Source organism: Thunnus maccoyii, chromosome 12 (genome assembly GCF_910596095.1).
Source record: "Thunnus maccoyii chromosome 12, fThuMac1.1, whole genome shotgun sequence".
NCBI lineage: Eukaryota > Metazoa > Chordata > Actinopteri > Scombriformes > Scombridae > Thunnus > Thunnus maccoyii.
Window position 1 is genome coordinate 30056289 of NC_056544.1, and position 27999 is coordinate 30084287.

At 37.6% G+C, this 27999-nt stretch overlaps 2 protein-coding genes across 4 annotated transcripts; one reads left to right on the plus strand and one right to left on the minus strand.

Moving 5' to 3' along the window:
* Window positions 1-383: 383 nt before the first annotated feature.
* tmem71 (transmembrane protein 71) lies at window positions 384-27933 on the minus strand. Of its 3 annotated transcripts, XM_042427844.1 has the most exons (12): window positions 27764-27933; window positions 15461-15558; window positions 13837-13900; window positions 10162-10207; window positions 9273-9482; window positions 6288-6568; window positions 5120-5293; window positions 4456-4476; window positions 3892-3958; window positions 3270-3331; window positions 2869-2918; window positions 384-2769 (listed from the first exon to the last, which is right to left on the minus strand). In XM_042427844.1, the coding sequence occupies exons 3-12, from the start codon at window positions 13865-13867 to the stop codon at window positions 2746-2748; spliced, it is 966 nt and encodes a 321-aa protein (XP_042283778.1). In that variant the 5' UTR covers window positions 13868-13900; window positions 15461-15558; window positions 27764-27933; the 3' UTR covers window positions 384-2745. The 3 variants fall into 3 exon arrangements, with proteins under 3 accessions (XP_042283778.1, XP_042283777.1, XP_042283776.1); XM_042427843.1 differs by lacking the exon at window positions 4456-4476 and having other exon boundaries at window positions 5099-5293; window positions 13837-13892; XM_042427842.1 differs by lacking the exon at window positions 4456-4476 and having other exon boundaries at window positions 5099-5293.
* Window positions 17105-23640, plus strand: LOC121908106 (tripartite motif-containing protein 16-like). The gene is made up of 2 exons (XM_042427820.1): window positions 17105-19156; window positions 23188-23640. Exons 1-2 carry the CDS (start codon window positions 17801-17803, stop codon window positions 23578-23580), a joined length of 1749 nt encoding a protein of 582 aa, XP_042283754.1. The 5' UTR covers window positions 17105-17800; the 3' UTR covers window positions 23581-23640.
* Window positions 27934-27999: the final 66 nt, after the last annotated feature.

The window sequence follows — 27999 nt, forward strand, 5'->3', positions numbered from 1 at the left end:
AAACAAGTTGTGACCAACACTGACACATCATCAGCTTTTAAGTTGATATGTTGAACTTGTTAGCAAACAGTTGCTTATTTCCACATCCAGCAGTTACGGAGCAACATTATCATTCATTTGGAGTCGTGTTTCTGTCCACCTGGTGAATGTAAGTCCAATATTCACTCTCTTTTAGCTCTGTTTTTGTTCTCCACCAACTCCTGAGGGAAATATCTGGCTCTTTAGCTGCTAAATGCTCCACTATGTTCAGCAGCTAGTCTACAGCTAACTGTGTCTGTTTGCTGTTTGGTGCTGAGCAGGTAGTGTACAGTAGCTTTTTACAGCTTTTATTCTGAAAACAGCTGCCTGCTGCGGCCCAAAACGACGCTATGAGAGCGCTGAGAGTGAACCAAAACAGTAAAGTTGCAGCCGGACAGATAAACAATGAGCTGAAACTCACTATAAAGCTTCTGCTTCAGCGGCTTCTCTTCCTACAGAAAATAAAACCGCGTGAACACAGCCACATATATTTGAAAATGTATTTTGTATAGTTAATGCAGTGACTCCACCCATCTGTTACACTGCGCAGGTTAAACCTAGAGCTGCAACGATTAATCAATTAGTTGATCAAAATATCACACTTAGAATAATCACATTTTTCAAGCAAAAATGCCAAATATTTGATGGTTCAGGTTCCTAAATGTGGAGAATTTGCTGCTTTTATTTGTCTCACATTATAGAAAACTTGTTCTTTTTGGGTTTTGTACTGTTGGACGGACAAAATAAAAGCTGCAGAAGACATTGAGGGACATTTTTCACTGTTTTTCACAATTAATTGATTAATCAATAATGACAATAATGACTAGTTGCAGCTCTAGTTAAATCACACATTAACACTGATCTGCATGTAACTGTGGAGCAGGTCGGTTTATGTTTCAGCAGCATTTTAGGATAAATCGAACACTTCCCTGTATTGTTTTTCTGTATTTCTGAGCTGCTGGCAGGTAAATGAAGGCACTTTACAGCTGAAGAGTTTTATTACAAAAAATGCTCTGTACCTAAAAAAAATGATCATTTAATATCCAACAAACAAAAAGGTTCATTTAATTCGTTATCCGATACTGTTAAAGCTGCACCAGGAAACATTAAGATACTGGATCTTTTAAAAAAAAGTTTCCAGGTTCTGTGTGTGAACTTACAACTTAAAACTTAATAACAATAAGAAATGTTTAAGTAAAATGCCTTTTGCACCTTATTTTACCACATTTTCTACTTTTATTTATTATTATTTTTTGCATTTTTGTTTTACATTTATTTTGATAACATTTATTATTACTAGCAGTACTCTATTCATTATAATTATGTCATGTCTCTTTTTTTTAATACATTTTAAATATATTTATTTATTGATATTCATGTTTTAATTAATCACAGTTTTTAATTAAACTATTTTAGATTTAATACTCTACCCATGTACATTTTATTATCATAAATTATAATGATGAAGATGAAATGGATGTCTAGTAGCTGTTGTGTCACACACACATTTTGGGAAAATATAATGTCATAAAATCAGAAATTGTATTTTTCCACCAGAGAAAAGTCCAAGAAACCACAAGACCCGGTGCAGCTTTAAGGTTCCTGCTAACAGGATGCTTCACATCTTGTGCTATCAGACGTTTCATGTATGTGAGTTTTTTCTTTTTTTTTTATCGTGGCTTTTACATCTTAATTTAATAAAACTCTTCATTCAGTTTCCTCAGGAAAACAAATGGCACTTTTATCTCGTACAGTAACAAATTTCAGGTAGATCAACAAGACGTTCAGGTGTTTTTGTGCGTTTGGTTTTCAGAAAAAGTAACTTTCTCTCTTATTTCAATTATTTTTGCTTGTTTGTTTGTTTGGTTGTTTGTTTTTTTTTGCTTTTCAAACCTGAATTTGTTCTCCAGACACTGGAAGTCTGAAATGTTTGGTCACTTTGGACAGCTCAAAAAAAGCCAAGTTCAACATGTAACAATAGAAGATTCATTTACAGCGTTTGAAAAATACATCAAGTATATTTAGATGTTTGATATGATTATTATCGATCTTTTAAAAGCTGCTAAACTACAGTCACCATGTTAATGAGCTCCTTCAGCATTTTAACAAACAACACGCCGTCTGCTTCGGCTTTTAACACGCCGGGAAAATCCAAACATCCTGTTTCATGGAGGCTTTTTAATGGAAACATCAGAAAGTTTGTTTATTCACAGTTTCATTCTCCATCTAACTGAAATACTTCCATCCCTTCCTCATTTGTCCTCCTGTCTCGTGAGCATTTATCAGGATAAAATCAACTTTTGTGTTGATGCAAAGTAGAAAACTGTCTGAGGATTTGTTGCCATGGAAACTAAGCCCATCAGGACAACTACAGCTTCTTAGCGACAACCTGGATGTGACATGATGCTAATTTTCCCAGCATTTTTGCTTTGGATTTAAAGGCTAAATATTAATAATATGTCAATTTGAATCTATTTTCAAACATTTTAAGAGCTGCAGCCCGTCTGGTCGACGCTTCTCAGCTCACAAAAACTATTTAGATCAAGTTTACATTCAAAAAGTAGTAATTTTAAGTTTGTCAAAGTGTCAGGCGCTGCTGTAAAATGTTTTCCAGAGCTCAGTATAACTCTTAAAGTCCTTTAAGTGCAACTTACATGCAAACAGTTAGTGAAATGTAAAATATTTCTATTAAGTTCCCATCAGACCTTTTCTTTCAATCTTCTCTTTTTACTCGTTTCTTGATGTAATGTCCTGGAAAAAAAAAAGAAGCAGAATGATTCCTTGTTAGTTCTGTTATGTCTCAGCTTCAGTTTGACAAACTGAGATGAAACGATTTGATTTCAGACTCACCTCCGTCTTCGCCTTCCTCCACTCGCCCATCGGGCCCGACTTGGTCAGGACTGAAAGAGAGCAGATCGACAGGAAACATGAAACTGATCCGCTTGTTAAAACTTCACACTTTCCCAATGAGTGTGACAATAAGGTTCGACTCATGTGGGTTTCAAAAACTGGTACCTATAGTTAAAATTGTTGTGTTTTTGACCATTTTATTTCAAAACATCACTAAATTTTGTAATTTATTTCATCATTTCATTCCCTTAATTTTGTTTTGTTCGGGTAGAAAAGTCAGTAAAAGAAACATTTGGACCATCATTGCAAATTGGAAGTTGGTTAAACAGTGTTTAATTTAGCAGAATCATTAAAAAAACATTTGATTGACTTCATGTAACCTGCAAATACGTGATACTTACACATAAATGTTGTGATCATCATGAACGCAGTCGATGCTACGGCGGTGCTCCACAACAGACACCTGCAGCGAGAAAACAGTGAAGTTTTACTGATTAATCTGTAAAGATGTGAAGAAAAAAACAGCCGTGTTGAAAAACTGAAGACAGATTTAAAGATCCAATTTTTAGGGTTTATAACTGGAATTAGATTTGAATTAACACTTTTCAGTGTTAAACTGACTTTGTTCCTGATCACCTGGTTGGTTTTTAGTCCAAAAGATCAAACGTTAACTAATATTATCTGCTGCCGTCATCAGCCGCAGTTCCTCTGACGGCCACTAGAGGCCGAAAGAAAACTGTGACTGTATTGAAGTGAATGGGAAAAACCCCAAACGTCTTTCTGGAAACATAAAATCATTAAAGTAATTTCCACAAGAGGTTAGGCTCTTTGTTCAATCACTATATTTACATCATCATCATCATCATAATAATAATAATAATAATAATAATAATAAAACAGATAAGATTTGATAAGTGATTTAAAAGATGTCACTCAGGTCCTCGAGCAGGCTCACAGTTGACAGTTTTGATTATAGTTTAATGTAAAGTGCCTGTTTAAATTGATATAAAATGAGAGTTTTACCCTGAGTATAGAGCCGTAAAGATGAAGATGGTGAAGATGAAAAGCAGGAGGGTCTTCATGGTTAAACCTGAAACATGAACACAAACATGTCAGAGAAACAGAAACAACTTTTGTGACACAACAAACATTTCAGATATCTTCTGTGATTTCTGTGTTTGAACCAGAATTTAAATTTGATTTGACTAGAAACAAAAAAGTAAGTAAGAAAAAACTCAAGAAAGAAAGATCAATTTTATAATGTTCAAATTCTTCTATTTATGTTTTTGTCTCACAAACTAGAATCTGATACATGTTATCAAAGGCTGATTAATTAATAAGCCTAACTATGTTGTAGGAATATTTAATATCTTTTCATGATCAATTTGTTTATTTTAAAACCCTATTCCAGCAGCAGTGATGTACCTGTGTGCTCAGGTGAGCTCTGACAGCAGCAGTGATGTACCTGTGTGCTCAGGTGAGCTCTAACAGACAGCAGTGATGTACCTGTGTGCTCAGGTGAGCTCTAACAGACAGCAGTGATGTACTTGTGTGCTCAGGTGAGCTCTAACAGCAGCAGTGATGTACCTGTGTGCTCAGGTGAGCTCTAACAGCAGCAGTGATGTACCTGTGTGCTCAGGTGAGCTCTAACAGACAGCAGTGATGTACCTGTGTGCTCAGGTGAGCTCTAACAGCAGCAGTGATGTACCTGTGTGCTCAGGTGAGCTCTAAACGCAGCAGTGATGTACCTGTGTGCTCAGGTGAGCTCTAAACGCAGCAGTGATGTACCTGTGTGCTCAGGTGAGCTCTGACATCAGCAGTGATGTACCTGTGTGCTCAGGTGAGCTCTAACAGCAGCAGTGATGTACCTGTGTGCTCAGGTGAGCTCTAACAGCAGCAGTGATGTACCTGTGTGCTCAGGTGAGCTCTAACAGCAGCAGTGATGTACCTGTGTGCTCAGGTGAGCTCTGACATCAGCAGTGATGTACCTGTGTGCTCAGGTGAGCTCTAACAGACAGCAGTGATGTACCTGTGTGCTCAGGTGAGCTCTGACATCAGCAGTGATGTACCTGTGTGCTCAGGTGAGCTCTAAATGCAGCAGTGATGTACCTGTGTGCTCAGGTGAGCTCTAACAGACAGCAGTGATGTACCTGTGTGCTCAGGTGAGCTCTGACATCAGCAGTGATGTACCTGTGTGCTCAGGTGAGCTCTAACAGCAGCAGTGATGTACCTGTGTGCTCAGGTGAGCTCTGACAGCAGCAGGTGTTGGTGTAGAAGGGCGAGGGAGGCGGGACTTCTGACAGGCCGCCCAGTGACTGTGTGAACGTCTCCTTTGATTGACAGATCTCAGAGCAAATCTCCTCCTGGATGAGCAGCTTCGGGGGCGGGGCCACTTTGTCAGGGGGGGGCAGGACCTCAGTGTGGTCTGAAAGAGACAAAACAAATTCTTTTAATGTTTTGATTCAGTATATTTATTTATTTTATTATATTTTATTATTTTTTATTCATCTTTGTTTTAAACTATTATTATTATTTGTTCATTATTATATTGTTAATTTTCTTTCTTTTTCTTACTAATTCTTATTTGCTCATTTATTTATTTAAATAAAAAAATATTTAATTTAATTTTAAAAAAGCTCTTAATGTTTTGATTCATTACATTTATTTATTTTATTATATTTTGTTACTTTTTATTCTTCTTTGTTTTTAACTATTTTTATTATTTGTTAATTTATTAAATTGTTTTTCTTTCTTTTTATTACTAATTCATATTTGCTCATTTATATATTTAATTTAATTTTAATTATTTTTTGTGGGGAGTGGAGGTTCCACCTGCAGGTGTAATTGTCTTCATTTGTTGATGATTTGACATGAGTCTTAAAATTAATCATGATCTGTTGTCATAGCGACAAGTCATGAAGCCCAAACCTGCTAAAGTGCAGTTTATTGACAGTTAGCCAGATTATGACAAAGATGTCTTACTATGAATAGATTTTCAGAAAGAAATGTCTAATTTTCTAATATTTATAATGTGCTGTCTTATAATTATGACTTTCGTATGTCATAATTATGATTTAGTATCTCAACTCGTAGAAGTTGTTGGGATTGTTCAGGCAGAAATAAAAGTGAATTAAATGAGGTGATGTCATCAGGCTTCTGTGTTCACAAATAATGTTTGATTCCAACCTTAAACATCTCTCATAATAACGAGATCAGGATCTCGTTATTATGAGAAAAGATTTACAAGATCTTATTGATGAGACACATACGTCATAATTATGACGTAAGGCCTCCAATTATTTTCACTGGTGAATGAGATGTGCTTCTGTAATAATGAAAGAAGTATCAGTCTGTATCTAGAGGGAAGTGAAGTTATTTGGGTGAACTGAACCTTTAAGCAGACTGAAGTTGTTACTCACCGTACGTGAAGTTACGGCTCTCGTCCAGCTCAGTGCTGTTGAATACGGACCAGGTAGACTCGTCCAACAAGGGGGAGCAGTTTTCCTGGCAGGTTCTGTCCCAGTCACAGTCTCGGTCCTGCTCCTGCTCTTGCTCCTGGTTCTGGTTCTGGTTCTGGTTCTGGCCCGTCCCGAAGACGCCTCTGAAGACTTTCTCGTCCAGCCACGACTGGCAGCTCTCCGTCACGTCGCTCAGTAACCGAGCCAGAGAGCCGCGAGGCCTCCGTCTGCGCCGAAAGACCCTGAGAGACGATGATGAAGTTTAACTTCTGCTCTGATTTTACTACTATTGTTAAGATTTTCTCTTCGATCTGCCCCTTAAAAGATACGTTTTTATTCTCGTCAACGAATCTCATGTTTGGATCCAAACCAACAGCGAACTGATCTACTAACAAGTATTGTGTGTTATTCCTCCGTTGTTGCTCTGAAAACTATTAAAAACACGTTGATGAGCGACACCGCTGCACTGGGTGACGTGTTCCTTCATTATCAAGAGTTTGATCACGTTGGTTTGTTTAGAAACGGCTCCAAAGACTAATAACGGCACGTTTACAGTCCCCGAAAAGTAGCAGAAAAATATAGAAAATCACCAGCCTTAATGTTAAAACTACAGAAAAGGCAGGAAATTCTTGGTTGTTTATTGGACAATTTAGCGTTTCTGTAATCCAGATCGGTCAGTGACACTGCAGTAAACTACCACAGATGTATATGTATGTATGGTGGGATAGTATTAATAAACTGTCATCTAAAAGTTAATTTATGAAGGAAAACATCTATAAACGAGGTTTTTTAAAAGCTCTGAAGGTTAATCAGTCATGTCGGAGAACAAAGAAGCTCTTCTCATGCTGATGATGAGTATCTCAATAACATGCGGGTCTCCTAGCAACCGTGACAGGTGACGTCACGCTCTGGCTCCTGAGCGCAGCAGATGTCATACATGAAGAATTTACAGCCTTTAAAACCTGCCCGACATGTGCCGCACGGCTCGCTCTGATTGGCTGCAGAGAATTATCTCATCGCTATAAAGAGTTTGTGTGTGTGTGTGTGTGTGTGTGTGTGTGTGTGTGTGTGTGTGTGTGTGTGTGTGTGTGTGTGTGCGGTGTAGCAGCCATGACAACATGTCTGTTTGCTGCGTGTTGCTGATGTGACTTCATGCTTCAGGCTGATAAAATTGTTCTTTGAGGGGAAGCGTCCTTTAGAAGTCCAGGTTCCAGACATTTAGACTCCGTCCACCAACTCTTCCGTTTTACATTTGATTTCCATCCTGAATCATACAACGTCTCTCTTAAAAGAGGAATTCAACTCAAAAAGTTGCTTTCTGACCACAAAACACAGAGTTAGACGTTCTCTCTCGGGTTGGAAACGTAACCACTGCTGGAAAGTTGACCAACCAAAATTTCCAAAAGGTAGTGAAGCTGTTTAAGCTGTGAAGACACTGTTTTTATTTAGGGCTGCAACTAACAAATATTTTCATTATCGATTAATTGATTAGTTGTTCGGTGCATAAAATGTCAGCAAATATATTTGTCCTCCTGATAAAAGCTAAAGTTTTGACTTTACATCAAAACTTTTACATCATGTTTCACAAATCGACACAATATAATCTCGTTCCATCCGATAGTGGACAGTCTGGACGGATGGTTTGTTGCCTTGAACCATCTGAGGACTTTGGAAACTGTTTGGAAAAGGGCGAGCATGTTAAAAAAATACTTGGCAGGTGATTGGATGAACCATCTGTCTAACTTCTCGCTGTTGTCACTCCTAAACCACGCCCACAGCTGCCAGTAGTTCCTCACAGGAAGCTGATTGGTCCGAACCACCGTTGGTTCGGACACGAGCGCGTAACTTGAAGCCTGACAAGATGGCTTCCTGCATGATCTTGTGATGTTATGATCTCATGAATCCGGCTGCCTCGTGAGGTGACCCTCACAGCAGGAGAGGTGTTAAATATGTGCTGTTTGAACGCTGCTGAACTTAAGTCTAATAAACCGACGAGAAATGACATTTCAATGTGTGAATTCTAAAACTTTCAGCCTGTCGGACCAGGACATGTTTGTTTGTTTTTCACAAACACAAACAAGTGGCAGTGCGACAGAAATTTCAACCAACCATAAACGTAGCTGACACTGTTTATCGTCTCTAGTCTCACATGTAGGAGACATTTTTAGACAAATTAATTAAAATAAAATAAACTGTAACTTACTGATGGGAAACATGACATCTGAACTCAGATACAATCCTAAACAGTGTTATAAATACATTTTTTTCTAAAATGAATTAAACAAAATGAACTAAACATATGTGCTGGTTAACGTTCCCTCGATGGAAAAACGCCTGGATTACATGTTTTAATCTTCCTTTCTGCAGAACTGAACCTGTGACTTTTATACTGACACGGATGAACTGAGCGTCGATGACGTGGAGCTCACAATGAATGTAGGCATCCAATCTAGAGCTGCGATGATTCATTGATTAAACTATTTTGATAATAAATTAATTGTTTGGGGTCATTTTGTAAGAAAAAAAAAGTCCAAATTCTCTGATTCCAGTTTCTCAAATGTGGATATTTTCTGGTTTCTTTTGTCCTCTATGATAATAAACTGAATATCTTTAGTTTGTGGACAAAACAAGACATCTGAGAACATCAGTTTTTCACCATTTTCTGACATTTAATAGTCAAAACAACTAATCGATTAATCAAGAAAATCACTGATACATTAATGAAAATGAAAATAATCATCAGTTGCAGCCGTAGTTCGTTAGAATATCTTACTTTGGTTAATCTTTTTATTAATCTCGTCATATCTTTAATGTTCCCATTTCTTACATCTGTCTTTTAAGTTTTTTCCATATTATTGCATCTTTTTGTACGAAATGTTCTGTATAAATAAAGTTTATTATTGTTGTTCATGTAAATGGATTTGATAAACATTGTGTCCATCTCACCTGACCAGGTTCTCCTTGTAGGACACGTTGGTTTTGCAGGGCGTCAGCGACACGTTGCCGTCGTCGTCCCAGGAGAAGCTGTCCTCGGTGACGGCGTAGTATCCGTTGGTGAGGAGGCGCGGCGAGCGGCGGCAGCTGCAGGGATCGCCGCCATCCGCGGATGAGTAACAGACGTACGAGGAGTCGGGAGAGAGGAGAGACAGGTCGAGGCTGCGGGAGACACGGACAGGAGGTTAGAGGGCGGGATAAAACAGACAATTTAAAACTAATGAATCAGCCTCAGTTATACTTTGAAATCATTGCTAGCATGACATGCTAACAGGCTACATGTTAACATACTATCCGTGTGCATGTTCAAATATTAACATAAACATGTTAAAATGCTACTAATAGAATATACAAACACGTTAAATGTCAGCTTGTTATTGATTATATTTTAAATGAATTGATTAATTGTTCAGTCTATGAAATGTCAAAAATTGTCAAACATGCTAATTACAAATTTCTCACAGTCCAAGATAACGTTTTCAAATTGGCTGTTTTGTCCAACCAATGGTCCAAAACACAAAAATATTGAATTTATGATGATTTATGTGAAGAAAATAAATATAAATCACTAAATCCTCACATTTGAGAACCCAAAATGAGATAAATTTTCGCGAAATGGTTGTAAAGTTCAGTCATATTAACGTCTGTGTGAGATTCATTGACAACAGGAACTGAATACATCTCGTCTCTTTCTCCATTGAAGTGAATGGACGGAGATTTTTTCTAAACAGCAGTAGTTCAGTTTTCTTTCTATGAAAACAAACCGTCGTCTCTGCTGCAACTAAACACAACAAACAACTTCAGATTTAGTCACAAAGAGCAAAAGAAACAAAGTTTTTACCTCTGACAGGAGTGATGACCTCGCAACCGTCGTTTTATGGGTGAACCTGAACAACAAAGATCAGATATAAGTTACACTAATAAACAGGTTAAAAACTAAATATATTTACTCAAGTACAGTTTTGAGGTATTTGTACTTTACTTGAGTATTTCCATGCGATGCTACTTTCTACATTTCAGAGGGAAATATTGTACTTTCTACTCCACTACATTTATTTGACAGCTTTAGTTACTTTTCAGATGAAGATTTGACACAATGGATAATATAACAAGCTTTTAAAATACAACACATTGTTAAAGATGAAACCAGTGGTTTCCAACCTTTTTGTCTTTTGACGTCTTACAAAAAGCAGTGTGTAGTCGGGGTCACATTTCACATGTCTATGAGTTGTTAACAGCTCTAAAAGATCCAAAATTTACAAGTAAGACAAATGATGAATTTTTTTTTATCTGTAATTCATTTTTTATCACTTTGGCTTCAAAGGTCTTTTTCTAGTGATCAGTGTCAAAAAAGTCACATAAATTCCCAGGAGGTTGAATAATCTTCACAGGGGATATACATATATATATATATAAATACAACACTGAGTTTAACATAATGAGTACTTGTACTTGTGGGTTCACATTTTTTGAGTGTGTCTTAAAGCAACAGTCAGGAGCCTAAATGCACATTGAAATAATGTGATGTATGAATAAACCTTTAAATCTTTACTTGCTTACTTATTACTTATTACGTATTTTTACTTAAAGGGGACATATTATGATTTCTGTGTTTTTCTGTTATTTATATCCTGTTATAATGTTAAATGTTAAACATCAGAGCATTAAACACAAAAATCCTGCCTGCAAGTCAAAATCCAGGGCTTCAAACCTGCACTGAGCTCTTCATTTGCAACAATTTTTTCTACCTTGCTGAAGAGACATCAGCACTTTTACTTGTAAAGAGTATTTTTATACTGCGGTGTTTCTAAATTTTACTTAAATAAAAGATCTCAGTCCTTCTTCTTCCACTATAAAACAGCTCACATGTTACTGGTGTGTCCTGTGTTGTTTCGTGAAGCCGACTTTGCTCTGAGAGTTTTCTAAATAAAGACAACTTTATCAGTCTGAAGAGCGACGGAGCATTCCCGAGGACTACATGCTGATAAATGACCGTCAGCAGGCAGGAGAGTGACACACACAGGAAGATAATTAATCACCTTGTGCTCAAGATCATTTAAACCACATCACAGCAGCAAAGTAAAGAACAGAGAAGTTAACCGTGTTACATCACATCACAACACGCCGTGTTAAAACTGTTTGCATCAACAGGTCAACTGCAAGTTTCCCCATAAACAGGTCAACTACAAGTGTCATCAATCAATATCTTTGTTTCAGTACCGATACTGAAGTGATGATCTGCTGGATGCACGGCGTTGCCAGATGGGAGATGTTAAAGTATCATACTAGAGGCTTAAAATGATCGTATTTTGAGGAAAATGATTGTACATGAGTCATAACCAAGAGAACAAACTGCCGTGCTGCGTTCACGGACGCACCATAAAATCCGACTTTGAAGATGTGCGGTCACAAATACAACTTAGAAAATATTTCTAGATTACTAATGTAAAATATCTCATCAAAGGAGGCATATTGGAGAAAAAAAAACATGCATGTTAGAAGCTTTTTAGACAGCGTGATGTTCAGATGTTGCTCTACACATCGAGGCTGCTGTCTTTCTTCTGCGTTGTAGACGTGAGTTTTTAATTTCCCACAGCACTGGAAGGCAGCAACTGACGCAACCTGTGTGACGAGCACATACAGGTTGCCCTGTATTTATACTAAGTGTCACAAAATGATCAAATTATCGTATATTATGGGACTTCTGGCATTATTGATCGTACATCATAAAGAGGGATAAATTATCGTACAACTATGATAATTATCACACATCTGGCAACACTGTTGATATTTATGTTTGTGGAATCGTAAACATGTTTCAACCTTTTTTTTCCATTTAACAAAATGATAAACTGCTGAGAGCAACGTATAAAATAACAAATAAAGAAATTATAACTACTTACATATATAATAGATAACGCCACTAATTATTCGATTTTTTTAAAAATTAGAATTTGTTTTGGATAAATGTTGTTTAGAGTAATCTACAACTGGCCAATAACAATAAGCATTAAACTTTATTTTCTAATTCACACATGAGAACTTCAAATTAAGAGCAATTTAATGATTTGAAGGTGTGATTTTTGTTCATTTTAAGAACTGAAGATCATGGCTGTGTCCAAGGTAATTTCCTCTTCAAAATATTTTTTTTGACATTTTGCATTATTACATCCTATAAAATAATCAAACAACACAAGATAAATTGTTGTCTTACACTCATTGGTCACTAACCAACAGCAAACTACCATCATGTGTTGCAACGACAGACAAAATGGTAAATGTAGACGTGAAATGACCAGAGTGTCTGAAAGTGTTTTGATGACGCCATCTGACACTAAACAGAAATAAAACTAAACATGAAATTACAAATTTGTTTGTTTTACCATCAAACGCAGGTGAAGAATCACTGTACAGACACCAGACATGATGTTGTCTTTATCAGAGGAGAAAACAGGTAACGTGACGCGTCAGATGGTTTGTTTTACACAGAAACATCTTGGAAACAGATTGGATGAAACATCTGTCTATCAAAGGGCAAACTTCTCGCTGTCATCACATCTATACCACATCCATAGCTGCCAGTAGTTCCTCATAGGACGCCGCAAGTGCATAAATTGAAGCCTGACAATTATTATTCTCGCAAGGTAAGAAAACGGGAGCAACATGACGTCATCAGAAACTGTTCTGGGCTGCGAGTTAACCTCTTCAACCCGTCTGGAGCCGCCAGTGGGCTCATTAAACAACACATGTGGTTTGGATAAACCACGTTCAGAGCCACAGAACAATTTTTAATGCTGGTAAAGATCTCAAAGTTTCCAAACATCAAGCTACATAATAGTGCAATAGTATCTAGAATGTCATGCATTAGAAAGTATAATCAAGGCTTTTTCTCCCTTTAACCACTTAATCAAACTTGAATGAATTTGTCTTGACAGCGTTAGTTTCACCAGACAGGCACTAGGTGGCGACCTGGTACTTCCTCCATCGAGAAATAATCATTTAAAATAATAATTTAAAATCTACAGTCAGCTACAGAGCCGTATTTAATTGGAACAAGCTACCAGCGTCCGCAAGATGAATACAGAATAAATATAGATTTAAAAAGATACTGAGAAGTGTTACAGATGTGATTGTTGTTTTTCTTCTGTATTTATCTTCTTTTTAAAAAAAGTGTTTTTATTTCATTATCTTCATGAACGGGTAAATTTAACGTTGTGCTACGTCCTCAAAGTCAGCATGAATTTAAGACTTTTCTCATGCTTTCTTTTAGTTTATCGTTATTAATATTAACAACTTCTTTTCTTAATTTATTATCATTAACGTTCTGTATTTGTGTTCTGTTGTTATCATTGTATTGCGAGGAACCCCGGGAAGACTAGCTGTCATTAAACTGGCAGCTAATGGGGATCCTAATAAAACAATGTGTGTGTGTGTGTGTGCGTGTGTGTGCACGTGTGTGTGTGTGTGTGTGTGTGTGTGTGTGTATTTGGCGTTCACGCTGTTGTTGCTGACGTACTTGTAACAGCTCCGGAGAAGAACAGAGCCATGTTTGTCTGCAGCCGAGCTGTCGAGCTGTCGATCTGTGAAAGAAACCAGAAACCAGAAACTATTAACAGGAAGTTAAATAATAAAATAACAAATTACAGTCGTATTTGAAACAAAATCAGCCAGTTTATAAATGAGATTCTGTGTAAAAGTTGCTGACTTAACTTATTACTTAATAAATTTCTTTCCCCGCTGGAGTCATGAGGATGTTTTGGTCTTGGATGAGTTCATGAAATGTTAAATTTGGATCCAAACCAACAAATGAACTGATCCACTAACAAGTACAGTGTGTGTTCATCCAAAGCCTGATATATCTAATAACACGTCAGAGACATGTTCCTTCATCATGAAGAGTTTGGTCACGTGAGTTCGTTTAGAAACGTCTCCACAGACTAATAACAGCGATCACGTTTTCAGTCTCCGGGGAGTAGTTTTATGTAACGCCACTGAGCATGTGCAGACAAGTACTTCCTGTGCTTCAGATTCACACTCTGGCTGTATTTGTCTTTTACTGAAGCAAATTCAGATCTATTTATTTATTTCAATCTCACACTGCATGAGGGCTGCGACTAACAATGATTTTCATTATCGAGTCATCTTTTTTGATTAATTGATTGTTGTTAATTGATTGATCGATAAAACATCAATCAAATGTTTGGTTTTGCCTGATCGACAGTACAAAACCCCCAAAAAAGTCAATTTATTATAATATAAGACAAAGAAAAGCAGCAAAATATCAAATTTTAGAGCCTGAGAAATTACCTAAGCCATATATAGATTATCAAAGATGATCAGAATAGTTGAATCAATTTTCTGCTGATCAGCTAATTAAGACCAGCTGATTAATCGACTAATTGTTGCAGCTCCTCTTTAGTCTGTTATCTTCTGTTTTACCTTACTTTTATCTTCTTTTTTTCCTTTGACTAATTTAAAATCCTATATTAATGTGTATTTTTTTATTGTCTTGTTATATTATTGTTATATATATTGTTGCATTTTATGTTTTATATAAATCACTTTGATTTGCTTTGTTGTTGGAAGCTGCTGTATAAAAAAAAACTTGCCTCGACTCGCCCGAGACAGACCAAGTCAAAATAAACTGCAGTGTGTGTGTTCATGGTGATGAAGGAATATGTCATCCAGTGCAGCGATGCGGCTCTCTGATGTGTTTTTAATAGTTTATAACAACAACAAAGGTCTACGGCACAGAAGAAGAAGATATATCAGGCTCTGGATGAACACACACGAGAGTTGTTAGTGGATCAGTTCATCGATGGTTTGAATCCAAACATGAGATTTGTTGATAAGAAGAAAAATATTGAATAAAACCAAACAGACAGGAAAGAAAAAGCAGAGCGGTTTGATTTTTTAAAGGCACCAAAATGTAAGTTCCTCCCTCATCTGCTCTTCAGTAAGTTATTATAGTTCAGTTAATCTCTGCTGAGCTGATCAGAGGAGTCCTCCTCCTTCTCCTCTCGAGGATTAACTAAACTAAGACTCTACCAGCTAGAATCTAATCCAAACTGATCAGACTACTGAAGAAGAGCAGCGTATTTACACCGAAACACATCACATGTTTTTTTTTAAACCCTTACCTTTAAACTTTCTGCTCAGTTCTTGTTCTTGTGCGCTCGGTTTTCAGCAAAGTCTTTCTTTCTGTTGTGGTTCTTTCACATCCTGCAGCAGCGGCAGCCTGAGAAAAAAAAATGCAGAAGAAAGAGAAAAGAGAAAAACAGATGGGCTGTGACTCTGAGCTCATGTTTCCTGTTAACTCCGTCTCTGCCGGAAGATAATTCAACTGTCACAGTCACATGGTGACAAGCCCGAAGGCTCCGTTCAGATCCATCATTTGTCTTTTCGGTCACGTGTTTTGTTTTGTTTTTTTTCCCAGTGACTTCACGTGCAAAAATAAACCAGATGATTATGAAACATCAGGCTGAAGAGAGAGTTTTATAACAGTTTGATCTGTAAGACGTCAGTTTAGAGCTGATTGATCGACAGAAAATTGATCAGCAACTTATTTTTGATAATAACACCTAAAAGGAAATAAGAAAAGAGACACAATGCAATAAAAAAGACAATAAAATTAAGATTTTAAATGAGTAAAATAAAAAAATAATACAAAGGTCAAATAGAAACAGATTAAACAGGAGAATAAAAATTACAGTCAGGGTGTAGAACTGAAACAATTAGTCGATTAATCAATTAGCTAATCTGCAACTTTTTTTGTCACTTTTCAAACCAAAACAGTAAATATGTGACGCTTTCTGGTTCTTAAATTAGAGAATTTGCAGCTTTTCTTTGACAGTAAATTGATTTTCTTTGTGTTTTGGACTGTTGATCAGATGAAATGACACATTTAAAGGCGTCATCTTACTTTCTGTCATTTTTTACAGCTTATTGATGATTTATATTGGAAGATTAACAGATAATGAAAATAATTTTTAGTTGCAGCCCAACCTGAACTTAAATGATTAAAATAAAAACATTAGACCCAAACAATAACTTATAGCTTATATACATACAAATCTGTCAACACATTAATAAAGACTAAAAGTAAACAGGCCTGCTGTACATAAGATGAGATTCGACCTTATTGTGAATGAAAAATGATACAAAGAAATACAATTTAGCATGTAAACAGAACCACGTAGCAAACAACGTACACGCAATAAATAAAAAGAAAAGAAAAGGTTTGTTTCTACAACTTTTAACAGCATCAGAAAATATTAATAATCTGAATTTAGTTGTTTAACATCAGACCTGTCAATCATTATTAAAGTGGTAGAAGGTTTGAATCCCACATTATCTATTTTCTGAACATCAGCGGCCTCACTGAGCACGCTCAGAGATCCTCTAAAGATCTCCTCTGTCTACTCTTGTTCTTTTGTGTCGGATGAAAGATAAACGACGGTGAACAGATGAACTGGGTCAGCGACTGTTAGTGGGCTGAACACAGAGACTCTCTGTGTTACAGTGAATGCAGGACGGGGTGAGGGAGGGGTAAGGGGGGGGTTTCCCTTCCCATCTTTCTCTCTTTCAACTGAAAAATGCTCCTTGTTATTTTAAACAATAACAACAGACCCCCGGAGGCTCCAGGACAGTGTTTAACAGAACAAACATGCTGGTGATTTAGCGTTTAGTGAAGTTAAAGATGTAAAGTTGTTCTGGAAATGTCACAGATCTTTACTGACAGTATTTGAAGCTGTTAAACGCTCAGTGAAGTTTTTACAACAACTGAAATCTGAAAACTGAAGCAGGACACAAGAGGGCGCCGTCACATCCTGATGAGCAGGGATGCAGTGGAGGTTAAAGCTCCTCCACTCAGTACAGAGACGATTAATGATAAAAATACCTGGAGGAATAAATCATTGTGTTAAACTGTTGGTTTATGATTTTCACTGACTGGATGTTTAAATATAGTTTTCCCTCCTATAATATAACTGAGGCATCAATACACTATTTATGACAATAAACTCATTTAGTTTTAATAAAGCTCAAAGCTTGACAAAGCTTAAATACTTTATTGGTATGATGAGAAAGAAAAGCTGTGTGTGGTTTGATAATTACTTATCATAAGTCAAATGTTTAATAAAAAAAAATAAATACAGATTGATTTGGAAATTATGAGAAATATGGAGCAATTACCAATCTCATCTCATGCTAACAAGTATTTTACACCGGAAAACACAAATGGGGAACAGATTTTAAGAGAGATTTCATCATAAATGAGGGAACACTGTTTAACATCACAGTATTTCTACTCCTGCTAGAATGAATCAGCACTTGATAACTCCTCCTTCTTCTTCCTGCTCTCAAACACGACAAGCTCCAGTCTGTCCACAGATTTCCTTGTTCCCTCCCCTTAAGATCTACAGTTTGAAGATGGGTGTTACCGACGTGTGATGTAATACAAGAGCTGTCAGCTGTATTACATGCAGAGACATGCTGCTCAAACTTGTTCAATTTCTAAGGAAGTGAAAGTCAGACAGTCGTTGCCACTGAGAGCCGAAATGTCGCAGCAAGGAGATCAGCTGGACCGAAAAACCTTCTCTTGTTCGGTCTGTTTGGATCTACTGAAGGATCCGGTGACTATTCCCTGTGGACACAGCTACTGCATGAGCTGTATTAAAACACACTGGGATGGAGAGGATCAGAGGAAGATGTACAGCTGCCCTCAGTGCAGACAGACCTTCACACCGAGGCCTGTTCTGGTGAAAAGCACCATGTTGGCAGATATAGTGGAGCAGCTGAAGAAGACTGGACTCCAAGCTGCTCCTGCTGATCACTGCTATGCTGGACCTGAAGATGTGGCCTGTGATGTCTGCACTGGGAGGAAGATGAAAGCCCTCAAGTCCTGTCTGGTGTGTCTGATCTCTTACTGTGAGAAACACCTCCAACCTCACTATGAATTGCCTGCTTTCGAAAAACACAAGCTGGTCAACCCCTCCAAGAAGCTCCAGGAGAACATCTGCTCTCGTCATGATGAGGTGATGAAGATGTTCTGTCGTACTGATCAGCAGAGTATCTGTTATCTCTGCCCTGTGGATGAACATAAAGGCCACGACACAGTCTCAGCCGCAGTAGAAAGGACTGAGAGGCAGAGAGAGCTCGAGGTGAGTCGACAAAACATCCAGCAGAGAATCCAGGACAGAGAGAAAGATGTGAAGCTGCTTCAACAGGAGGTGGAGGCCGTCAGTCGCTCTGCTGATAAAGCAGTGGAGGACAGTGAGAAGATCTTCACTGAGCTGATTCGTCTCATCCAGAAAAGAAGCTCTGATGTGAAGCAGCAGATCAGATCCCAGCAGGAAACTGAAGTGAGTCGAGTCAAAGAGCTTCAGGAGAAGCTGGAGCAGGAGATCACTGAGCTGAAGAGGAAAGATGCTGAACTGAAGCAGCTCTCACACACAGAGGATCACAACCAGTTTCTACACAACTACCCCTCACTGTCACAACTCAGTGAACCTACAGACTCATCCAGCATCAATATCCGTCCTCTGAGATACTTTGAGGATGTGACAGCAGCAGTGTCAGAGGTCATGGATCTACTACAGGACATGCTGAGGGAGAAATGGATGAATATCTCACTGACAGTGAGTAATGTGGATGGTTTACTGTCACAACCAGAACCAAAGACCAGAGCTGGATTCTTAAAACATTTCAGAGACATCACACTGGATCCAAACACTGCAAACGTACATCTGTTATTATCTGAGGGAAACAGAAAAGTAGAAGCAGCTAAAAACCAGGGTTATCCTTATCATGTAGACAGATTCAATTTTTGGTATCAGGTCCTGAGTAGAGAGAGTCTGACTGGACGTTGTTACTGGGAGGTGGAGTGGAGAGACGGAGGAGGTTGTGTAGCAGTTGCATACAAGAATATCAGAAGAGGAGGAGGCTCAGAAAAATGTAGATTTGGATACAATGACAAATCTTGGGCTTTAAGATGTGACACTAACCGTTATGAATTTTGGTTCAACAACATCTCAACTCCCTTCTCAGGTCCTCAGTCCTCCAGAGTAGGAGTGTACCTGGATCACAGAGCAGGTATTCTGTCCTTCTACAGCATCTCTGAAACCATGACTCTCCTCCACAGAGTCCAGACCACATTCACTCAGCCTCTCTATGCTGGACTTAATGGAGCCACAGCTGAGATTTGTAAACTCAAATAGACAGAGATCATTTCAGACTTCATGTGTCAGATTCTTTGTTGTAATTCTTCATGTTTTTGTCTCCATTGTTTCTGAGACCTCGTTGCTGTGGTGTTTCTGAACTGCACAGAGATCAGCTGTCAATCAAACTGAGATTGTCAACACTTCTTTGTTAAATCATTTGTTGTTCTGATGATGTTTTGAGTTTCTTTAAATGTCACTTTTTCCTGTGTGTTTTTATCCATGGAGGCTATCACTGCTCATGATGACGTCTTTTACCTTCACTGACGTTTCTTCAGATGAAAATATAAACTTCTCTTTGTTCTAAACGTTAGTTTCATGTTTTAACCACTTAGTAAATTGATAAAGAGATGTACAATCAAACTGTAATTATAATGATAATAATCAACAAGGAGATCATTTATCATTTTCTTGTACATAGCTGACATTCTGGGTTAAATGAACTGATTGTGTGGATGAAGTGAATATTTGCAGACTGTAAACTCTTCTCTCCCATATTTCCCATGTGACCTGAATGCAACGTCAGTGTTACAGACAGATTTACATATATTTAAATCTCTCTTTACTGATATTGTTTGAAGCTGCCAAAGGCTCAGTGGAGTTTTTACATGTTTTCCTGCAATGAAAATCACAGCAGGTCAACAACTGAAATCTGAAACCTGAAGCAGGACACAAGAGGGCGCCTTCACCCTGCTAACCAGGGATGTAGTGGAGGTTAAAGCTCCTCCAATCAGTGTATAATTTGCAGGTATGTAGCAGGTAGTTTTCAGGACATTTTGCAAATCATTTTGGTGGAACTGTGTACAAATTATATGAAAAAAGGAAAAGAGTTGGTTTATATTTGGATTCATTATGTAGTTCTTGATTTGGAAAAATTCTTAATAAATTAGAGTCTTAACAGTTCTTTCACAGACCAAAAAAATGTACTCTTGCATGCGTATATTTCTGTGTGAAATTATATGTTAGCTTATTAGGTTGTTTCTTTTAAAATGCTGTAACGATTGAGCATCTGTCAACAATTTAGGCAACATTTTATTTCCACAGATTCTTACTTGACTCATAATTTCCAGAACAATTTTTCAATAATTTCCTAAAGTAGCGTCTGTGTAATGCTCTCATTTCAGAGCTGTTAAGAAAAAATCTAATAAGCTATCATGCAGTTTGACACATAAAACTACACACTGAAAACTGAGTATTTTCTGTCAGTTAATGAATTATCAAGAGGTTAATTTATTAATTGTTTTTGGAAACTAACAACTCCGATATAATGCTTGGACACTTACCAAATAAACCAACTTATCATTTATCTGTTTTTTAAAATATTATATTTTATAAAAAACAGCACCACCCTTTCTGTAAAATGTCCTTAACGTGAATCATTACATTTTCACAAGTTACAAGGAACATTTCCTGGAAATTAGTATAAAATAAGCGTCACCTAAACTCATCTACCAGCAATAATAGTTTAAAGAAAAAAGGAAGTAGATGGTATAAGAAATGTACTGGTTGAGGTGAGGTCGGCATACTCATGCACATGTTATGGTTTTGCTCTGATGTGAAGAGGTTCAGGAAGAATCTAATTGATTACCCGTCATCAATGTTAAATGTGCAGACTCTCTCCTGTCAAGCCAAATGTTTACTCAGAGAACAACATGAGGATGTAAAAAGAAGCAAATACAGGACTGTTTTACAGGATTTCTGTCAGTAAAACAGACGATCTTCATGAGCTGGACTGTTACAGTTAACTACAATCTAACATCTGATTATATATATATACACACATATATACACATATATATATATATATGTGTGTGTGTATATATATATATATATGTATATGTGTGTGCCTCAAATAGCATGTATATTCTTTGAGACACATTCACTGTATATCAGTCCAAAATCATACTGGATAAAGTAAATTGTGGACATTTGTAAAGATATAAGCAGTGAAAGGACAGAGCTACAGTGATCGACATATAGAACATCAGATCTCAGATCCCACGAACACTTTGGCAGCAGAAAGCAGAGGTGAGGAGTGTTTTTTCAAACGAGAAATGAGCTCCATTGTAGACACAAACAGGCTGAAATACACAGTATCTCTTTAAAACTGCTCCTCCTCCTGGAATGTACCAGCGCTTGATAACTCCTCCCTCTTCTTCCTGCCTTGAAACACAACAAGCTCCAGTCTGTCCACATATTTCCTTGTTCCCTCCCCATCAGATCTACAGTTGGAAGATGGGTGTAACCAACATGTGAAAGAGCTGCAGCCTCCATTCACTGCAGAAACACATGCTGTTTAGATCAAAGGTCAAACCTATTCAACTTCTAAGGAAGTGAAACTCAGACAGTCGTTGCCACTGAGAGGTGAAATGGAGCAGAAAGGAGTTCAGCTGGACTGGGAAACATTTAGCTGTTCGATCTGTTTGGATCTACTGAAGGATCCGGTGACTATTACCTGTGGACACAGCTACTGCATGAGCTGTATTAAAAGTTTCTGGGATGAAGAGGATGAGAAGAAAATCTACAGCTGCCCTCAGTGCAGACAGACCTTCACACTGAGGCCTGTCCTGGTGAAAAACACCATGTTAGCAGCTTTAGTGGAGCAGCTGAAGAAGACTGGACTCCAAGCTGCTCCTGCTGATCACTGCTATGCTGGACCTGAAGATGTGGCCTGTGATGTCTGCACTGGGAGGAAGATGAAAGCTCTAAAGTCCTGTTTGCATTGTCCGGCCTCTTACTGTGAGAAACACCTTCAACCTCATCATGAATCACCTACATTCAAAAAACACAAGCTGGTCGACCCCTCCAAGAAGCTCCAGGAGAACATCTGCTCTCGTCATGATGAGGTGATGAAGATGTTCTGCCGTACTGATCAGCAGAGTATCTGTTATCTCTGCTCTGTGGATGAACATAAAGGCCACGACACAGTTTCAGCTGCAGCAGAAAGGACTGAGAGGCAGAGAGAGCTCGAGGTGAGTCGACAAAACATCCAGCAGAGAATCCAGGACAGAGAGAAAGATGTGAAGCTGCTTCAACAGGAGGTGGAGGCCGTCAGTCGCTCTGCTGATAAAGCAGAGGAGGACAGTGAGAAGATCTTCACTGAGCTGATCCGTCTCATCCAGAAAAGAAGCTCTGATGTGAAGCAGCAGATCAGATCCCAGCAGGAAACTGAAGTGAGTCGAGTCAAAGAGCTTCAGGAGAAGCTGGAGCAGGAGATCACTGAGCTGAAGAGGAAAGACGCTGAACTGAAGCAGCTCTCACACACAGAGGATCACAACCAGTTTCTACACAACTACCCCTCACTGTCACAACTCAGTGAACCTACAGACTCATCCAGCATCAATATCCGTCCTCTGAGATACTTTGAGGATGTGACAGCAGCTGTGTCAGAGCTCAGAGATCAACTACAGGACATCCTGAGGGAGAAATGGACAAACATCTCACTGACAGGGACTGAAGTGAAGGTTTTACCGTCACAACCAGAACCCAAGACCAGAGCTGAGTTCTTAAAATATTCACGTGAAATCACACTGGATCCAAACACAGCACACATACTGATATTATTATCTGAGGGGAACAGAAAAGCAGAGCGAATGAGTCAACACCAGTCTTATTCTAGTCACGCAGACAGATTCACTGATTGGTGTCAGGTCCTGAGTAGAGAGAGTCTGACTGGACGTTGTTACTGGGAGGTGGAGTGGAGCGGGAGAGCAGTTTATGTAGCAGTCGCATACAAGAATATCAGCAGAGCAGGAGGCTCGAAGGAATGTGGATTTGGATTCAATGACAAATCTTGGGCTTTATATTCTGACAATAAAAGTTATGGATTTTGGTTCGAAGGTATCAAAACTCCCGTCTCAGGTCCTGGTTCCTCCAGAGTAGGAGTGTATCTGGATCACAGAGCAGGTATTCTGTCCTTCTACAGCGTCTCTGAAACCATGACTCTCCTCCACAGAGTCCAGACCACATTCACTCAGCCTCTCTATGCTGGACTTTGTCCTGTTTATCATGGAACCACAGCTGAGTTCTGTAAACTCAAATAGACAGAAGTCATTTCAGACTTCATGTGTCAAATTCTTTGTTGTAATTCTTCATGTTTTTGTCTCCATTGTTTCTGAGAGCTCGTTGCTGTGGTGTTTCTGAACTGCACAGAGATCAGCTGTCAATCAAACTGAGATTGTCAACACTTCTTTGTTAAATCATTTGTTGTTCTGATGATGTTTTGAGTTTCTTTAAATGTCATTTTTTCCTGTGTGTTTTTATCCATGGAGGCTATCACTGCTCATGATGACGTCTTTTACCTTCACTGACGTTTCTTCAGATGAAAACATAAACTTCTCTTTGTTCTAAATGTTAGTTTCATGTTTGTATTGACGTATTTGTGTGCTGTTGTTTCTCTTCCACCTCAGTGTCTTAAACAGAGAAAACAGCAGAACTTCCTTCATCATAGATATTTTGTTCTCATCACTTTGTAAATTGATAAAGAAATGTACAATCAGACTGTAATTATAATGATGATAATCAACGAGAAGATCATTTATTATGTTCTTGTACATAGCTGACATTCTGGGTTAAATGAACTGATTGTGTGGATGAAGTGAATATTTGTAAAGTGGAAACTCTTCTCTCCCATCTTTGCCATGTGACCTGAATGCAGCATCAGTGTTTCAGGGTGTGACTTCTGTCAACAAACTGACACAGTGTGATATTACATATATTTAAATCTCTCTTTACTGATATTGTTTGAAGCTGTTAAAGGCTCAGTGGAGTTTTTACATGTTTTCCTGCAATGAAAATCACAGCAGGTCAACAAGATAAGATTAAGATAAGATAAGATTAATTATAAAAATGCTCAGAGGAAAACATCATGGTTAGGGATGTCAAACTGCTGTAGGTCATCACAAATGCATTTTTTTAAGTTAAATAAAGTACAGAAATTATTGCTTAAAAAAAAAAAGGATTATAACTCTCACAGACTGGTGGGTTTTGTGGAATTTGCCTTTGTTTATTTACGCTACCTTCCCTCTGTCAATTAAAATGCCATTTATTACTGTTCATTTGAAAATAACTTGTTTCTGACATTTTTTTTTTAGCAGTGTTCTGGTTTAATTTGCACCAGTTTTAGTCTGTGCTACCAGCTATTGGTAAGAAAAGGTCAGGTTAACCACGGTGTGTTTGTGAGAAGGTTTCATTTCACGTTGATGCTTTTAAATGAAGAATTGTCTTTCAAACTGATCAATAAAACTTAAATCCTTCACTGGTATGATGAGAATTAAAAGCCAAAGTTTGATTCCTGTTGGTTTATTTGAGACACATACACTGTATATCAGACCAATAAAATCATACTGTACAAAGTAAATGTGGACATTTGCAAAGACATTTAACATTAAAAAACACACCTTTTATTCAAATTTACATTCTGAATTTAAACTGCTTTATCCACAAATACTTAGAGGACGTTATCAAATAACATTAGTTCAGTAGATTTTATAACATTACTGGAATTTCATCATTTCTACAACAGTGATTAATTTCTGTTTTTCATCTAGTGTATTTGAATTATTGTAATCAATAAAGTGTTTAATTAAGCTGAATATCAGAAGAACTCAGTAATTTTATGCACTGAGGAGTCATCTCAGATTCCAAGAACATTTTGGCAGCAGAAAGCAGAGCTGACTCTGCTCCCCCAGAGCTCTGCAACTCCTGGGATTGGACAGGATGCATCTTCTGGGTGGGCAGACTGAAATTTTAAAGCAGTGTCTTACCTGAGACTCTAGGCTGTTTTTAAGGTGCTCTTTTGGCTGCTGCTTTTTGCTGGTTGCTACGTGCTGTTTGCTTTTGTCTTTGTCTTCTTGCTTTCTGCCATGCTGGTTGAAAGTTTGCATTTTGCTAGTCTGAAGATGTGACTCAGAACAACAGGAGGTGAAACCTCAGAATGTAGAGTCATGAGTTGAAGATCAAGCTTAGGAGAGCATGAGAGGATAAACCAGGAGCTCTCTTCCAATGGAAACTTTTCCGGACTGGCCGACTCACTCATCATTACAAGATCCAAACTCCAGCTCCTCATCCCGGTGCATCGGACTCCATTCTTCAAAAGAAGCCACCACAGGGAGCAAGCAAGCAGTCCTACAAAACCTTCATCGACTTGCTCGAACCCTGGTGTTTTCATAATTTGCAATTTCAATTAGCAATTCAGAACTAACTTGTTGTACCGTTGATTTGACTCACTGCTTCTCAGATAACAGTCATCTCATCTGTTTGTCAGGTCTCTCATACCAACTGCACAGTAGATAACTCTGCATCATGCATTTCAATTATTCACTAGCCATAGCCTTGTGTACCAGTTTCCCTTTCCCTCTTGTGTCTTGTTTGTAAAATGTTGTGGTGTTTAGTACTTGTACCTGTAGTATTAGTAATAAATGTGTATGTAACTAAAGTGGACTTGTTTGTGTTTTCTTGTGCTTGTATCTCAGTCACTTAACCTTAAAAGACCTATACCCTCGCAAAATCATAATTAATATTAATAACAATCACATTTCTAATTGATCTCTCTTGTGTGGCCAACAAGGAGGACTATTTCTTTATTATTATACCTACTCTAATATGAGATATGTCACTGGACGAATAATTTCATGTTGTGCACAATAATAAATCATAATTCCCTCATAAAATCATAAAGATATTTGAGTGCACAAATTCCTATATACATTTAAAGAGCACTTATGGAGAACTTGTGTTTCCAAATGAAGAAGAAAAAACAGATTTAGATCTAAAAAAACCCAAAATAAGTTAAAGATCTGATAAAAATCACTGTATATTAATTCAGTAGAGATGTGTGAGATTCTTTATATCTTATCCTTGAAATAAAACATCCCTAAAACATTTCTATAATCCTCTTCAACCGCCTTTAAGTGTTTTTGTCTTTTTTCCTCTGGTATCTCTATAATATTCCTTTAGAATAAAAACTCAGTACCTTCAATGCTTTATAATAGAATTACTGTCATTTATTTATTTATTTATTTATTTATTCCCCCCCTTTTTGTTTCACATTGGACTCTCCCCATCCTATCTTTCCCAGCATGCCTTGCAGCAGCAGTCTGGTCTCTGCTTTGTTGGAGCTGCTGATGTTGGAGGAAAACGCGTCGCAGGAAGCAGAAAGATGGATCGAACCATTTTACCAGCAGCTCCAACATCACTGTAACACTTAAACTGCACCTGCAGTCAGTCTCTGTCACATCTTCTTAATATATGAATATTAAGATATTAATAGCATGCAGCCTGTTGAAGCTGCTGGGTGTTGAAGTTTTAAAGCCCTTTTTGTCATTTGATGCTTTTTTATTTATTATTCCCCATTATATTATTGCTTTAGTACCTCTTATTGCATGTGTGATTCTCTATTTTGATTTACAGCAGTGTTAGAATATTGTTATTGAATTGTGCTTTTAAATAACTTTCATGCTTAAAATGATAATGCAGCTCAGATATGAATTTATAATTTTTCCTTGTGTTTCCATTTTTAAAACATGATCTACACCTATAACAGCGCCTCATAGTGTGTTTATTGTTCACTAATGAGATGTTGCACCATCCTTGCTGTTCTCATAGTATTGTTATTGAACAGTATTCCCCTATAATTTGATCACTTACAATATTTATGTTGCTCAGAGGTGAATTTATAAAGATTTTCTTGTATTATGAGGTATTCTTTTTCATATTTACTCATAAAATATTGCACTATGTTGCCTCATGGTGTCTCTATTGTCCCTGCAGTTCTAGTAAATATTTCTATGGACGTTTTATAATCTCTATAATATTCCTACAGCATATTTAGAGAGTGCCTATAGTAGCTATTTTTAGCTGCATTCCTGTAATATTTCCATGATAAAGTGTGTCTGGTATGTCTGTATCCTCCTGCTGGTGTTGCAGTGTTATTAGAAATTAAAAATAAACTATGATATATGATTATTGTACCGGAAGATATTAAAGAATGTTGCATTCGTCATAATCTAGATGAAAGAATATGGTCATTTATTTCAGTTTTTAACCAAATAACGGAAAAAATTAGTTAATTTGCATGAAATAAAGTATCGTTAAAAATAATTTCAGTTATTTTAAAAATGTCTAAAACCTTCAACGCTGTTTGTTTCTATTTGCTTCAAATGTTCAAGTTGATCTCAGCAGAAACTGAACAAAATGCAGACAAAGAAATAACTGAACTGAACTCACCGTTTTGTTTTCCTGCAGGTTTTTTCTGCTGAAGTGAAGAAAAAGTATTTTTCCAGCGGATAGTTCAACTTTCCTTTCTGCTATTCTTCCTCCTCTTCTTCTTCTTCCTTCTGAACTTCAGTCTTTTTAAAATCTTGATATTTTTTTATTGGGCTGAACAAAGTCCGCAGCTCGGGGCTCCGCAGCTGTTAGTGACGTCACTGAGCCTCGCCTCCAGACAGGAAACAGCTCCTCCT

Bases quoted from the DNA above. Each gene is read 5' to 3' on its own strand.
- LOC121908106 (XM_042427820.1), top strand. From the start codon at position 17,801: ATGCAGAGACATGCTGCTCAAACTTGTTCAATTTCTAAGGAAGTGAAA. The intron at 19,157-23,187 runs GTCCTGAGTAGA...GATTGGTGTCAG, and splicing joins GATTCAATTTTTGGTATCAG to GTCCTGAGTAGAGAGAGTCT.
- tmem71 (XM_042427843.1), bottom strand. From the start codon at position 13,867: ATGGCTCTGTTCTTCTCCGGAGCTGTTACAA. The intron at 5,294-6,287 runs GTGAGTAACAAC...TGTCTCTTTCAG, and splicing joins GAGCCGTAACTTCACGTACG to ACCACACTGAGGTCCTGCCC. The intron at 3,332-3,891 runs GTAAAACTCTCA...TTCTCGCTGCAG, and splicing joins TTTACGGCTCTATACTCAGG to GTGTCTGTTGTGGAGCACCG.